General features: G+C 32.9%; 1 protein-coding gene across 1 annotated transcript in view; it reads left to right on the forward strand.

Moving 5' to 3' along the window:
- Nucleotides 1-1,636: 1,636 nt before the first annotated feature.
- The window catches only part of LOC131846306 (ETS-related transcription factor Elf-4-like), a 47,264-nt gene continuing 34,471 nt past the window's right edge, over nucleotides 1,637-14,429 (forward strand). The window contains exon 1 of the mRNA XM_059195574.1: nucleotides 1,637-2,583. Within this exon, the coding sequence (XP_059051557.1) occupies nucleotides 1,676-2,583 (908 nt within the window). The 5' untranslated portion in view covers nucleotides 1,637-1,675. The remainder of the gene's footprint in view (nucleotides 2,584-14,429) is intronic.

The raw sequence follows: 14,429 nt of genomic DNA on the forward strand, positions 1-14,429 counted from the left end.
TGTGGTTTTTGTTAAATATAGTCTTAAAGAGTTCCTTTGTACTTTTTAATCCTTACCTAATATTATAAATGCAAATAGTAACTCTGTCTGTCTATCTCGCTTTTACGCAAAAACTACTGAACTGATTTAAATGAAATTTGGTACACAGATGGTCTACACTAGGGTAGGGGAACCAATGGCACGCGTGCCATTGACGGCTCGCAACACAATATTTTGGGCACGTCGTCGATCATACAACTGTTTGAAGAAGCTGGCTCATGCTATTTTAACAATATTTTCACCTACCTATGCCTGCGAGTCATTATTTTCAGAGATGAATAACATCAAAAACTCGGTTAGAAACCGTTTGACAGATGAATCCAGTTCAGCATGCACTTTGCTAAAAGTAACATCGTACAAGCCTGACATAAATTATTTGTCATCTAACCTGCAGCAACAGAAGTCACACTAATTTTACAGTAATTTAATTTATGTGTGTAATGAAACAATCCAAAATGTACCTCTTTTGTTTACTTTATTTCATAGAGAGTTTTGATAGTATTTATTATTATTATTTTCCAAATAATCAGAAAGTCAAAATTATTTGATGGCACGTCATTGACCCCATTAAACAATTTTTGGAAAAAATGGCACGTTGATGCAACTTTTGGAAAAATAGCACGTAATTTTTTGGAAAAAATGGCACGTTGATCCCTGGTCTAGACCCTGAGAAAGGAGATAGGCTACTTTTTAATGTGAAAAATGAGTTATAAGGGGTTGAAAAGGTAGATGAAAGGTTGTATGAAAGTGTCGTCATTTTTAAAGCTTTTAAAAATGAAGTAAACAAGTACATGTATTTGTTTACTTATTACTTTGATTTTTTTTCTTCTCTTTACATTGTCTTAAATTAAAGTTCTGTACAATCTCTTTTATACATTTAATTTTTTTTTAACTTGTATTCAAAAGTATTTAATTTTTTTTGTCATTCCTTTATATACACAACTGCAAATGTACTAAAAATGTTTACAGAATGTTGGAAGGAACTGGCTTTCATGGCACAGGTTCACCTATATCGAAAGCCAGGGCTAACTATATTTAATTGTACCGTACATTTATGAATAAAGTTTATTATTATTTAAAAAAAAAATGTATGATTTCATACTAGAATCTCTTTATAACACTTTTTCAGTATCTACACTCGATTCGGTTCACACTTTATTTTTTAATGTTATATAAATATTTATAAGCTTTTTATTTCTAAATTAAAATAGGCGACATCAGTAATAGCAGGTATTAAAAAAACGTTAAAAATAATTAAGTACAATCATTTCAACAATTAAGTGAAAAACCCCTAAATCACTCACTAATAGTTTGTCGATTAACTATTATAAATAAATTAAGATTAATAGTTAATTACTTTGTTTAAAATGTATACTTAAATTTATATCGGTAACGTCACGCGTCAACTGGTAGAGATAACGTCAGAATACGTACCGCGCCTTCGTTATATCTATGTATTATCTAACTCGCATATACAATATCTGTACCACAGATAACAATATTACTAATCTGTAGTAGGCAGTAGGACGCGGCGAGTAAACAAACAGTGTAGTCTCGTGCATAGTAGGTCTAATAAAGAGCTCCCAACGCTCGCCGCGCATTACCCCGCGAACTGTCGGCCGCTACGCACGCAGCCATGATAGATCACCCGCGTGGTTACGATCAAAACATGTGCAACCTCTACCTACCATCCACTACCCCGGAACACGTACGCCTCGACGAATTCGGAGTCTTCAAAAAGGGAATGCCCATTATCTACAGTAACTACTACACCAATGCCGCGATTCACGAGCCCTATCCCGACCCTGAGTATGATGCTATCGGCTCTGTGTACACTAACCTGACTGCGAGCACTCAAGATTACCATCGCGATGACTGGAAGCACAAAATCATCGGCAATTGGAACGAAGATGACTCCCTCGCCTGGTTCGTGGATACTATACAGCTGTTCGGCATTAATGAATACGATGTTCCGTCACACAACTTCAGGATCCCGGGGATAGAACTCAAAGGACTGAGAAGAGAGGATGTCGTAGCTAGAATGATGATGCCGAGCGTGGATTCCTCGTCTAGCAGAAGGATAGGAGACATGATATATGAGAAACTACAATACAGATTGAATGAGGAGTCTGCAGTGTTTAGATACGGTGATGGTGAATTATATCCCCATCCGGATTCAATGCAGACCATGCTCGACTTAGACACCCTGGACCACAAGAACAGATATCCGTCAGATTACAGACCAAACGATGGTAGTCTCCTACAACCGCACTGTGACAGCGACGACGCTGAAGAAGTGTTCCGCGGCTCAGATACAGGATCCCCCTTATACTACGGGAGCGATGGTAGCAAATCTAGTGATGAAGACGACAAACGCAAACAAAGATTTAAAAGACCACCAGGAAGACCGAAAGGCAGCGGCCGGAAGGTCTGCAAGCGTCCACGCAGCGTCTCCGTTCCGGAATTCCTGAGGAATCTCTTATTCGATCCTAAATATTGTCCGGCTATTATAAAATGGGAGGACCACTCACTCGGCAAGTTCAGGTGAGTGTTTATTTATTTTGTTGTACAATACATGTAGCCTTGACTCGGTGCAAAAAACGACATGTCGTGACTGAACCATTTGCCAACCATACATCTCATCATATAACTCTATAACTCATACATTATTTATCACGTCGCGGGCACGTGGCAGCACACGTTGATAATAAACTATTTTACAGCTCAACTATTAGATACTTCAATAGCAACAACTATTGTATGCAAGCGATTCATATGATCGCATTGGACATAAACCTGAAACGATTTACCTTCACCCGTTCAATTGTCTATATTTACAAAATGCGCTCGTTTATTTATTCTCTAATCATTGTTTTAATCAGATATTGTAGGGTCAGGTGTCATTATTATATACGCTAATTATTCGTCTCTAATTATACAGGCATCCTTGAATATAATCAAACAGGTCTCAGAGTATAGTAACGATGCATAATCAATATAATTGCAGTTAAGCCAATGCATGACAGACGGCCGCTAATTCTGTTGCAATAAAATGTGTATCGGAAATTGCGTGATTCATAGATATTGGTATCAATATAGGATAGTATAGACATAATCTTTACACAAATAAATTTAATATAAACACTTTTGAATAGTTATATTTTTATGACTCTACCACTCAATCGGAACGCAGACTCATAACAAAAAGAATGAGCAAGAAACTTGCGTGGCTCTTTTAAATAAATAAACATTAACAAGGACGAGGTATGCGACAGTTAAAATAGAAACTAATATAATCTTTAAATACTTTATTATTCCTATAATCTGTGATTCTTGTATATCAGACTGCAATAAAGTTTTTATTGTTTGAAACTCGACAGAAACACACGAGTATGTTATCGGTCGAATAAAATTATCGCTCGTGTCAAAATAAAAAAAAACTAGAGCAATTTCATATTATGATAAACACAGCTCGGTTTAATGTAAACTGAACAAATGAAGTTTTTAACCGACTCCAAAAAAAGGAAGGGAAGCTGTATTTTATACTTTTTATAATGCTTGTTACATCATAACCGTTATGAAATATAAAAAATTCTTCGTAAAACTATACTTTCAAATCGGTCCCACTTGTTTTTATCTGGAGTCGGTTTTCTTAGAATATTATAATAGAAAAAGTTTAAAAATTTGGTAAAAAATCTATACTACTGTAATAGATCGGTGGACTGTACGACTGTCCAAATGATGAAAACACGTAGCTTATAATAATATAATACATTAATATGCAGTTGCGAACTATCAAAAGGACAATGAGTGAATAATACAATAAAGTGAATTATATCAAATAACATGACATATAAAAAAGAACTCTTTAAAAATATAAATTTAAAAAGAATAAACATATCAAAGGAGTTTGTGGCGGTCGGTCGCCAACAACTACTTTACAATGGGTAATAACCCAAAATAGAGTTATGATGTGTCTCTATTTATTTTTGCTTATCTCTGAAACGTGTGGACCGATTATGACGAGACTTTCACTCGCAGATAGGTATTTTATAAATATCAACTTATACTATTTTTTTTGGAAAATTTATGTGTTTTAATACAAAAATTTTAATATACACCCAATCACGGGTATCAGCGAATAATTAAAAAAAACTTTCTTTATCATCAATTTATCGAGAAGTATAAAATAAGAGAAGCATGATGAAATTATAATACAATATTGAGTAAAGCAAACTGAATGACAGATAGCAAATAAACTGAAAATAATTTATCATTAATTATTTAGTAAATCCAATATTGCGTTCAAATTGTATGAATAGTCGACTGAAATCGACGAAGTTAACTTTCACTACTTCAAACTTTGTGCCTTGATACCGTGCCTTTCCGGGCCTCGGTGGTCTAGCGGTTAAGCACACTGTACTTCCGATAATCGCGGGTTCGATTCTTCGGTACAAACTTTTGTATTCACGAGTATGACTGTTCGTATCTGTACTATATATGTATATATTATGTGTGTATTTACAAAAAATATATATATATGTATGTGTTTATAACAGTTGTCCAGTACCCATAACACAAGCTTTAGCTAGAGATGGTGCTGTGTGAATTGTATGTATATATTTACAAAAAAATCTTATATCAGTTGTCTAGTACCTGCTATATTAATTTATTATATTAGCTATATTAATAAAACAAGCTCTGCTTAGCTTGGTTCTAGATGTCACTGTGTGTATTGTCCAGGGTTACTTGGTTGTTCTATAATGAATATAATAATATAATAATAATAACAATAATAATGTTTGCTTCTTTTTGACCAATATTTATTACATGTCCAATTATTTATAATATAAACAAATGCATCTCAGCGATGATACTCCATCTTGATGACTCAATCAGTTTATTCAACTATTTTTATTAAAATTACTTCTAATTACATTAATCTACAGTTTAAATTCAATTGCAGCCATTACAACTTTATTATAGCAATAAATTGTGATCTAATAAGTTCATTAATGATTAATATATATAATATAACTAGCAGACCCGGCCACACGTTGCTGTGGCTAACAGTTTCATTATATATTAAAAAAATGCAATAAAATAATATAGCGACTATAAATTGAGATGTAAGCTATCCTATCTTTCAAGTTGGATCAATTGCACACAATGTGTAAATCAAATTTGCAATCGGTTCAGTAGTTTAGGAGTCCATCGCGATCAAACAAAGTGACACGTAATTTTTATATGTACATGAAGATATTAAATATATATACATACTTGATAATTTATTATTTATATAAATACTTACTATCTGACCCAGCAAACGTTGTTTTGGCATATAAATAAATATTGCTATTAAAAAATAGGTAACTAGGGTAGAAAATGGCTGTAACTATTTTTAAACAACAAATAATAAAAAATAAATTGTCCAAAAAAAACCAATAAAATTTGGGTGTGACAACCCATATCAGTTAGGGATATGAAAAATTGTTTACCACCTATTCTCACTTCTAACGAAGTGATTAAAGAGAGAATAATAAAAAAATTGTCATAAAAAATTTAGGGTCATGAAAATCATTTAGGGATATAAAAATAGTTTATATCGTATTCGCAAAGGTACTGAATATACTCACAAAATTATATAACAATTGGTCGAGCCTTGTTACAAACACTGTGACACGAGAATTTTATATATTAACTTATTCTTGCAATGCAAGCTAGGAAAGTAGAAAAAAGTAGAGTATAGTATCCTTTTTTTTTAATTAAGTTGTTCTCACTCTCTTACCTTTTCTTTTCTTTAAGAAAATCTTCAAATAACAAGACCATAAAATCGCTCATTGGAAATTCCGGCTATAATATAAATGTGAAAGTTTGTCAAGTTGTTTTGAAGTTTATTACATAATAGCACTTTTAAAAAATGTTACATGGACGAATGAAATTTGGTACTATTGGAGAAAATGTTGAATTAACACATAAATAGTTTTAAGTTTCAATCCATATGGATAAAGAAATAAGATATGGTTTACAATTTTAAACTTAATTGTAAACTGGTATCATCACATAATCGAATTAATAAGAAATTTCATGAAATAATTTCACAATATGTTCAGAACCCAATTTCGTGACTCTAGAGTAAGTATTTATAGGTCTGGTACTAAACCGTCATTAACTAAGTTATTTTAACCACAACCTTTATCTGTATCAGAGTAGAAATCTTACAAAACTCAAATTATTTATACGTATATTTATAAATACATATTATAAACGCAAAAGTTTGTGAGCTTGGAAAGATGATACATGGACTTGTCTCTCATTCACGCAAAAACTACTGAACCGATTGTCATGAAACTTTACCTGCCACTTTGACAGCCTCGGTGGTCTAGAGGTTTAGCACACCGCTGTACTATCCGATGGTCGTGGGTTCGATTCCTCGCACGGTACAAACATTTGTATTCATGAGTATGATTGTTTATATCGGTCTGGGTGTTTTCTATGTATAATATGTATTTATTTACAAAAAAAATGTATCCATGTATTTATATCAGTTGTCTAGTACCCATAACACAAGCTCTGCTAGATGGCGCTGTGTTAATTGTCCTGAAATATTATTATTATTCTCTTTACCGTAATGTAGCTTATACATCAGAATAATAGACTAGGCTAAAATTTTAAAAGATATATAAAAGGGTACGTGTAATGCAGATAAGTTTAAGAGTTAGTTGAAAATATAGAACTGATTTAGACGTGGTTTGTATCCGGATAATAATCTTCGGTGCGGTCCGGATAATGATGCAAAGTAGCGGGTTTAGTTTATCTTATAATGACTTAGTGTCATGAGTGCTCTAATTATGAATGACACGCGAATCTTAAAATAATCACTCCAATTAATTACTAAGACAGAACAAGCACTCAAGAGAGAATTCTAAGAAAAATAGACAATTTAAAACTTTATTGAACATAAAAAATATAACAATTGTGGCAAAATCAGTTTGTTGTTGATATAAAAGAAAACTTAATTGATTGTGAAAAGTATATTTTCAGATTAGATAAATAATAGATATATGTACATAGATAAAAAAGTTCTGTCCGGGTTACGGTCATTATTTGCTTTTGACAAAAATACGATAGCATATGCTGGTGGTCACTCTTTCTCCATAATTTCATTTTAAAATTAATGTGTATTTTAGTAAAAATACAAGCTCATTTGAAAAGAATACGAGCTGAGTTTCTTGTCAGTTCTTCTCATCTCGAAATCATTCCGAACTGACAGTAGATTTGACATATCATAAGAGTCTATAATAGACTTGCATGAATAAAGATATTTTGAATTTTACTATCTAGCATATTCTTACATTATTTGTATGGGTTTAATTACAAGTCAAAGGGTTTAAACTGAATGTAAGAATTTACAATTCAAACTAGGTGTCTGCTCTAGTCAATTGCGTTGAAACCAAATGAAACTTGGTTCCTAGTGTAACTTCAAAGGTTCAGAATGTTAATTGTGATCCATCAACTATAATAACTTACTTTTTATCACCTTAACCTTGCTTAACTGTTTTGACTACGACCTTGCTTAATGTTTCACACTGTGATGCCACAATTTTATTATCTAATCTGTTGATAGTCTCTATGTCTCTTAATCTTAAGGTTCAAAGTGCTTTACACAGTTCTTGTTTAAGCTTGTTCGTGACAAGTTCTGTACCAGCGGTATCGTTTTGGTTGAAATTGACCTTTATTACTGGTCGCAATAAAGATATAACTTCGTTGTGTCGTAGTTTCATGACATCTCATGTTTGACTTTAGAATATTTTTTATTGTAATTTCAATGAATATTGTGCTCAGTAGATCGTGATGACAATTTAGATAGTTCAGCGTAATAAAATTATGATAAATTTCTAGTAAGGATACATGTAACTGAAAAGAATCTTATACTGCCTTGTGGTCCTCCTGTACCTTCAAACTAGATAAATAAACTATTATTAAAAAAAAACAGGTTAAATTATATGTTTATACTAGCTGAACCGCGGTACTTTGTCTGCATCACACTTATTTGACATATATATACACATATTTCGCCCAATTTACATAATATCTTTTTAAACTATAGCCTATATGTTATTCTGATGTATAAGACTCTAATCACTATGACTGATTTCCTCTTATTAATTGTTTAACCAGTTGGTTATGTATTCAATATTTTTTCTTTTTGAGTATTTAATTGAATTAGTGCTAATTGGTGGTTTGTATTCACACACTTACACTTAAAAATGTAAAGTAATAATAAAATTATTTAAAAGAGCAACACGCAAGTTTCTTGCTCGTTCTTCTTGTGATGAGACAGCTTTCCGAACGAGCGGTATATTAAAAAAAAATGTAATGACTATTCAAAAGTGCTTCAATGTAAGTTTATTTGAATAAATGATTTTCTATTCTATTCTAAGCTAAGCTATATTACTGTACAGTTTCATCAAAATCCAATCAGTAGTTTTTGCGTGAAAGAGTAACAAACATACATCCATCTATCCATACATACTCACAAACTTTCGCCGTTTCGCGTTTATGATATTGGTAAGAAGGCTTACAAAGAAGTTAATTAGGTATCAAAATAATATAAAAAAAACTAGCTGACCCCGCAAACGTTGTTTTGCTATATAAATTAAAATCGCTATTACAAAATACGGGTTGATGGTAGAATGAAAATTGAGGTTGCATGTGTTTTTTAATACCACATTATAAAAAAATAAAAAATATAAATTTTGTCAAAACATAAAGTGTTAAATATCAATTTCGTCAAAAGTGGATAACCCTTATCACGTAGGGGTATAAAAAAAAGATAGCAGCCGATTCTCAGACTAAAGTCGTATCCGTCAGGCGGGAGTTGGCCTTCAGCCGCTCCATAAGTCCTTCCGCGGGTTTGGAGTGCCATCTGCACTCGCCCCATAACGTCCGGTGAAGCTGTAAAGGCCAGCTACGGCCAAAAGCATTGGAGTAGTCTGAAAAAAAAAAAGATTCTCAGACATACTGAATCTTATATATAAAATTCTCGTGTCACAGTTTTCGTTCACATACTCCTCCGAAACGGCTTGACCGATTCTCATGAAATTTTGTGAGCGTATTGAGTAGGTCTGAGAATCGGCCAACATTTATTTTTCATACCCCTTAACGTTAGGGGTAGTCCACCCCTTAATTTTTTTTTTATTTTTAAACAAAATTTTAGTTTCTATTTTTTTATGATACAACATACAAAAATACATACAATCCTAAATTTTCACCCTTCTATCATCAACCCCTATTTTTTTATTGTGTTATTAATTTATATGGCAAAACAACGTTTGCCGGGACAGCTAGTATATATATAAAATTCCATACAAAACTTTGGAAGGAGTAAACTAACATTGTGACACGAGAATTTTATATATAAAAAGAACAGTGGGCAAGCTGCCAGTAACATTGAGTTCAGGTTCAAAAGGTTGGTTAATCATAAACATTTCGTACAGTGTGAGTTGAGTTGTTTTGAATTTTTAGACTTGTAATAACTCATCGGAATCACCCCGACCATAGTCATAACATAGTATAACACAAAGTCGCTGTCGCTGTCTGTCTGTCCCTATGTATGCTTAAATCTTTAAAACTACGCAACGGATTTTAAAGCGGTTTTTTTAATAGAGTGATTCAAGAGGAAGGTTTATACATATAATAGATGTACATTTAGGCGAAGCCGGAGCGAGTAGCTATAGCTAGTAACAGATACACGGATGATGTTCAGCGATAAATGAAGTAAGTGTAACTGTACATAATAAAAAAAAACTATATTGTGCAGATATTATTGTACTTTGTGCATATGAACTAATTAATTATATTATTGCTTTGACAAAGAATCAAAAATAAGTAAATAACCGTGGACAATTAACACAGCTTGTGTTATGGGTCTAGACAACTGATATAAATACTTTAATATTTTTTTTGTAAATATATATATATATATTATACATAGAAAACACCCAGAACGATACAAACAATCATACTCATTAATACAAACGATACTATACGAATCGAACCCGCTATCTTCACTTGGGTCAAGATGTGTAAAAAAAACAAATAAAATAATTTATAAGGCATTTAAAATAAAAAAACTAACAATACAATTAAAAAAATGTTGATGTTGGCAATTAAAAAAAAAAAAATTACTAATGTTGCAGTATTCAATATGAATATTAAATTATCATATTTATTTAATGTTAAGAGTATGTATGTATGTATGTATGTGAGAATGCACTACCTGCATTACATTTGATGTTATTTACCTTGCGAGCATATAATGACAGTCTGTTAACTAATAGATATATATTAATATAAGGAAATATTGAGAAATACAAATTGATTTGTACTTTATAATTTGTTATATTAAAAGTTACAACATACTCGTATTCCGTCCCGACTTCGTCCAAGTGCTATTTTTTTTGTTTATAAATCTAAATAAATAAATCTTTAACAACTAACTCCTTATAACATTAGCTATCTACGAGTGAGTGCCGTAAAAAATTGGTTCATTGGGTTGAGAGATTAGCAAGCTTAAACAGACAGACAGAAAAATGTATTTTACATTATTTGTTTGATGTATGCATCATATATATTTAGTGTATAGCTGTTAATTTGTTAAACAGACACTTAAATTTTATTTATCAAATGAAGTACTACTAGTTATCACCCGCAACTTTGTCCACTATTTATTTATATAAAAACAGCGTATATTGAACCTTACAGTACTTACAATATATTACGTCAAAAATTACTAAGATCCAGTCAGCAGTTTAGCAGCAAAAATGTGACAAACAGACACATTACAAATATGTATTTATATCAACGTATGATCCACATAGTAACAATATGCGTAAATACAAAGTTGTACGGCTACAGGCGAGGAATGCCGCGTGCCAACTACATGTCAATAAACCGCACGTTTTCCTGTAAATATGAAAAGGAAAAACACAGATTATTATAGTAATATAATAATAAATTCCTGAAATTCATAATTGGTATTAATTATTATGTAAAATATAAATAATTGGTAGCATACCAATGTTATCTAGTAAAGGGGACACTTGTACAAAATGAAAATGCTGCGGTGATCTGGTGGAGACGAGACTGGATAGGGTGCGAAATGAAAAAACGAGGTAGTTTCAAACGGGCCCCAGTAACGGACAAATCAAAAGCCGTCTTAGATGGTACGGCCATGTAATGCGTAGTGACGAGGACTGAATGGTAAAAAAAAACCCTTAAGACTACCCGAACGCAGAAGAGGCTAAGGATGTCCTCCAGCCACCTGGTGGACCAGTATGAGCAAGCTTGTCGCTGCGGAAAAAATGCCCGATCCGACAACCCAGGACAGATTGTCCTGGAGCCGAAAAATTAGGAGAGCCGACCCTGCATAAAGTGGGACAGAGCTAAGAGGTACAAAATACCAATGTTATTAGTAATAGTATGTTTTATTACGTTATCTGTGGTAATAGTAACAATTAGCGTTGCCTGACGTCCCGTATTTCCCGGGACGTCCCGTATAAAATGTCCCGGCGGGACTGACTCTGTCCCGTATTCGAATCGTGCTCCGTTTTTTATTATTAAATCGATCGATCTACGCTGGACAATTTGTCCCGGGTAAAAAACTGAAATGCCGTATTTTTTTGCCTATATAAACGTTTGCCCCTTATAGACTGAAAAAAAATCTGCCATCTCTAGTAAGAACGTAGGACAATTCAAACAGCGCCATCTAGTGCGAAACTAAATATATCTGGTTCAATAGAATAGAATAGAAAATCATTTAAGCAAGTTAACTTACATTGAAGCACTTTTGAATAGTGATCACATTTTTTTTAATCTACCGCTCATTCGGAAAGCTGTCTCATCACAAAAAGAACGAGCAAGAAACTTGTGTGTTGCTCTTTTAAATAATTTTATTGTTACTTTACATTTTAAGTTGAAGTGTGTGAATACAAACTACCAATCACTAGTTCAATTAAATACTCAAATAGAACAAAATATAAAATATATAACCAACTGGTTGATTAACTAAATAGTCAGTAGAGTAAATCAGTCGTAGTGATCAGAGCAGACCAATCCCGACGACGGATGAGCCAGCCATCACTACGCTCGACCATATTTTAGGGAGCCCAATGACCCGGCCCACCACGCCGCCACGTCTGGACATTTTAGTGAGCATGACTACTCAAGACACCAGACCGCGTCATATTTGAAATATGCGTTTTATTAACAAAAACTTGTGCTAACTTTTTAAAATGACTTCTGTGTATGTATGTATTTACACATTCGAATCCATACAGGGTCGTGAAACTGTATGTTAATCAGTTAATTTTGTAATTTATTTAGACGTTGCGAGATTCGAACAAACCGAATATATGTTACTGTTCAACAATAATGATAATAGGAGGCAGGAGGCTGTATGCGGGTTTTGTTCTCGCAATAGGGTTGACAAAAATGATCGATAAACTAAGAAATCTATTTCCACGATATATTTAAAACATTGAAGCAGTTAACATAATATATTATAAAAGAATACATAGGGACGGACAGACAGCGACAGTGACTTTGTTTTATATTATACATTAACATAGTATAAAACAAAGTCAGCTACAGATGTCGCTGCCTGTCCGTCCCTATGTATGCTTAAATCTTTAAAACTACGCTACGGATTTTGAAGCGGTTTTTTTAAATAGATTCAATAGGAAGATTTATATATATAATACATGTACACCCGTGCGAAGCCGGGGCGAGTAATTAGTAAATGATATATTAGAATTGTGTAGCGAGTAGCTAGTATAATGTAAAGTATAAAAAAAAATTAATACAGAATTTTTCCTAATCAGGGAGCAGGGTTGTACCTTATACTTTGAGGATGAACTGAAACCTTACTGTATTGTAAATAAATAAATAAATAAATGAAGGGTGTGTGTCATCCCTGGGCGGCAGTGTACCAACTAGGGCGCCACCGCCCCTGCACTGTACTAGTATAGATTTTTCTTTTCTTCCGACGTTGCTACGCACCCTCAAGGCCGGCCCGTTTCCGGCAACGCCACGCTTTCGTTATACACGTGCAAGTGTATTTTACCGAAACTTGTTTATTCGTAGGAAACATTTTTTCTAAGTATTTACCTCTATTGGAGTTAATTCCTATGTAGGAGTATTTTCTATCTATAGCCACGAGGGTGAGCGTGATGGCTCAGTGGTTACTGCTTCGACTTAGGCTGTAAGGTTCCGAGTTCGAATATGTAGTATATATCAAAAAAACTGTGCGTTTATACGTATAAATAAAATTGGAGTGTCTGTTTGTAATATTGGAATAACCGTTTTTTACTACACGCATATGAATATAAATATAGTACATATATCAAAATAACATTTTTTACAATTTTTGTCTGTTCAGTCTATTTGTTCCGGCTAATCTCTAAAATGGCTGAACCGATTTTGACGGGACTTTTATTGGCAGGTAGCTGATGTAATGAGTAACTTAGGCTTTCATTTTAGAAAAATAAAGTTAAATTCCACGCGGACGAAGTCGCGTGTACAGCTAGTTTAAAATATAAATACGTCATGTAGTCGAAATTTGGCTATAATAAAAAATACAAAAACATCTTTGATCCAGCAATAACAAATAAAAAAACAGTACATATCCGTGTGTGTGTCAAATATACACATGGTAGTGTGTAATGTTTTTTTTATTATCGATTCACTGTATTTATGAAATATTAAAAAAAAAATAGCATTCTGACTTCTCAATATAAATCACAAGCGTGCTAAGTTTCATAATGCTCTATCCGCACAATTTTCTGAAAAAGGGGAACAAAGTTTTTGTTTCACACATTAATATAATGATTTCTAAGTCAAAAGCTTAGATTTGCCCTCATGCTCATCTTATCATCCTCCACTGGTGCCCCGACGGCGTAAACCGTTAGCGCAGGCGGGTCCATCGTTCTATTATCATCCATAAAAAAATCGTTGTAGATACCCCATAAATTTGACGTTCATAAGCTAATATGCCCAACATTAATAAATGATTTTTGAATTTGAATTTGATTTTTGAATTTTGAATTTTGAATTTTGAATTTTGAATTTTGAATTTTGAATTTTGAATTTTGAATTTTGAATTTTGAATTTGAATTTGAACATATAAAATAACTGTTGTGACATTATCTTAATAATATTATAAATGCGATATTTTGTAAATGTGGATGTTTGTTACTCTTTCATGCAAAAACTACTGAACGGATTTTGATGAAACTTTACAGTAATATAGCTTATACATCGGAATAACTCATGGACTATAATTTAAAAAGATATTATATAAATTGAGTAAGTGTGATGCAGACGAAGTT

This window comes from Achroia grisella, unplaced genomic scaffold, assembly GCF_030625045.1.
Source record: "Achroia grisella isolate CSIRO2021 unplaced genomic scaffold, CSIRO_AGI_Agris_v1 utg509, whole genome shotgun sequence".
Taxonomy (NCBI): Eukaryota; Metazoa; Arthropoda; class Insecta; order Lepidoptera; family Pyralidae; genus Achroia; species Achroia grisella.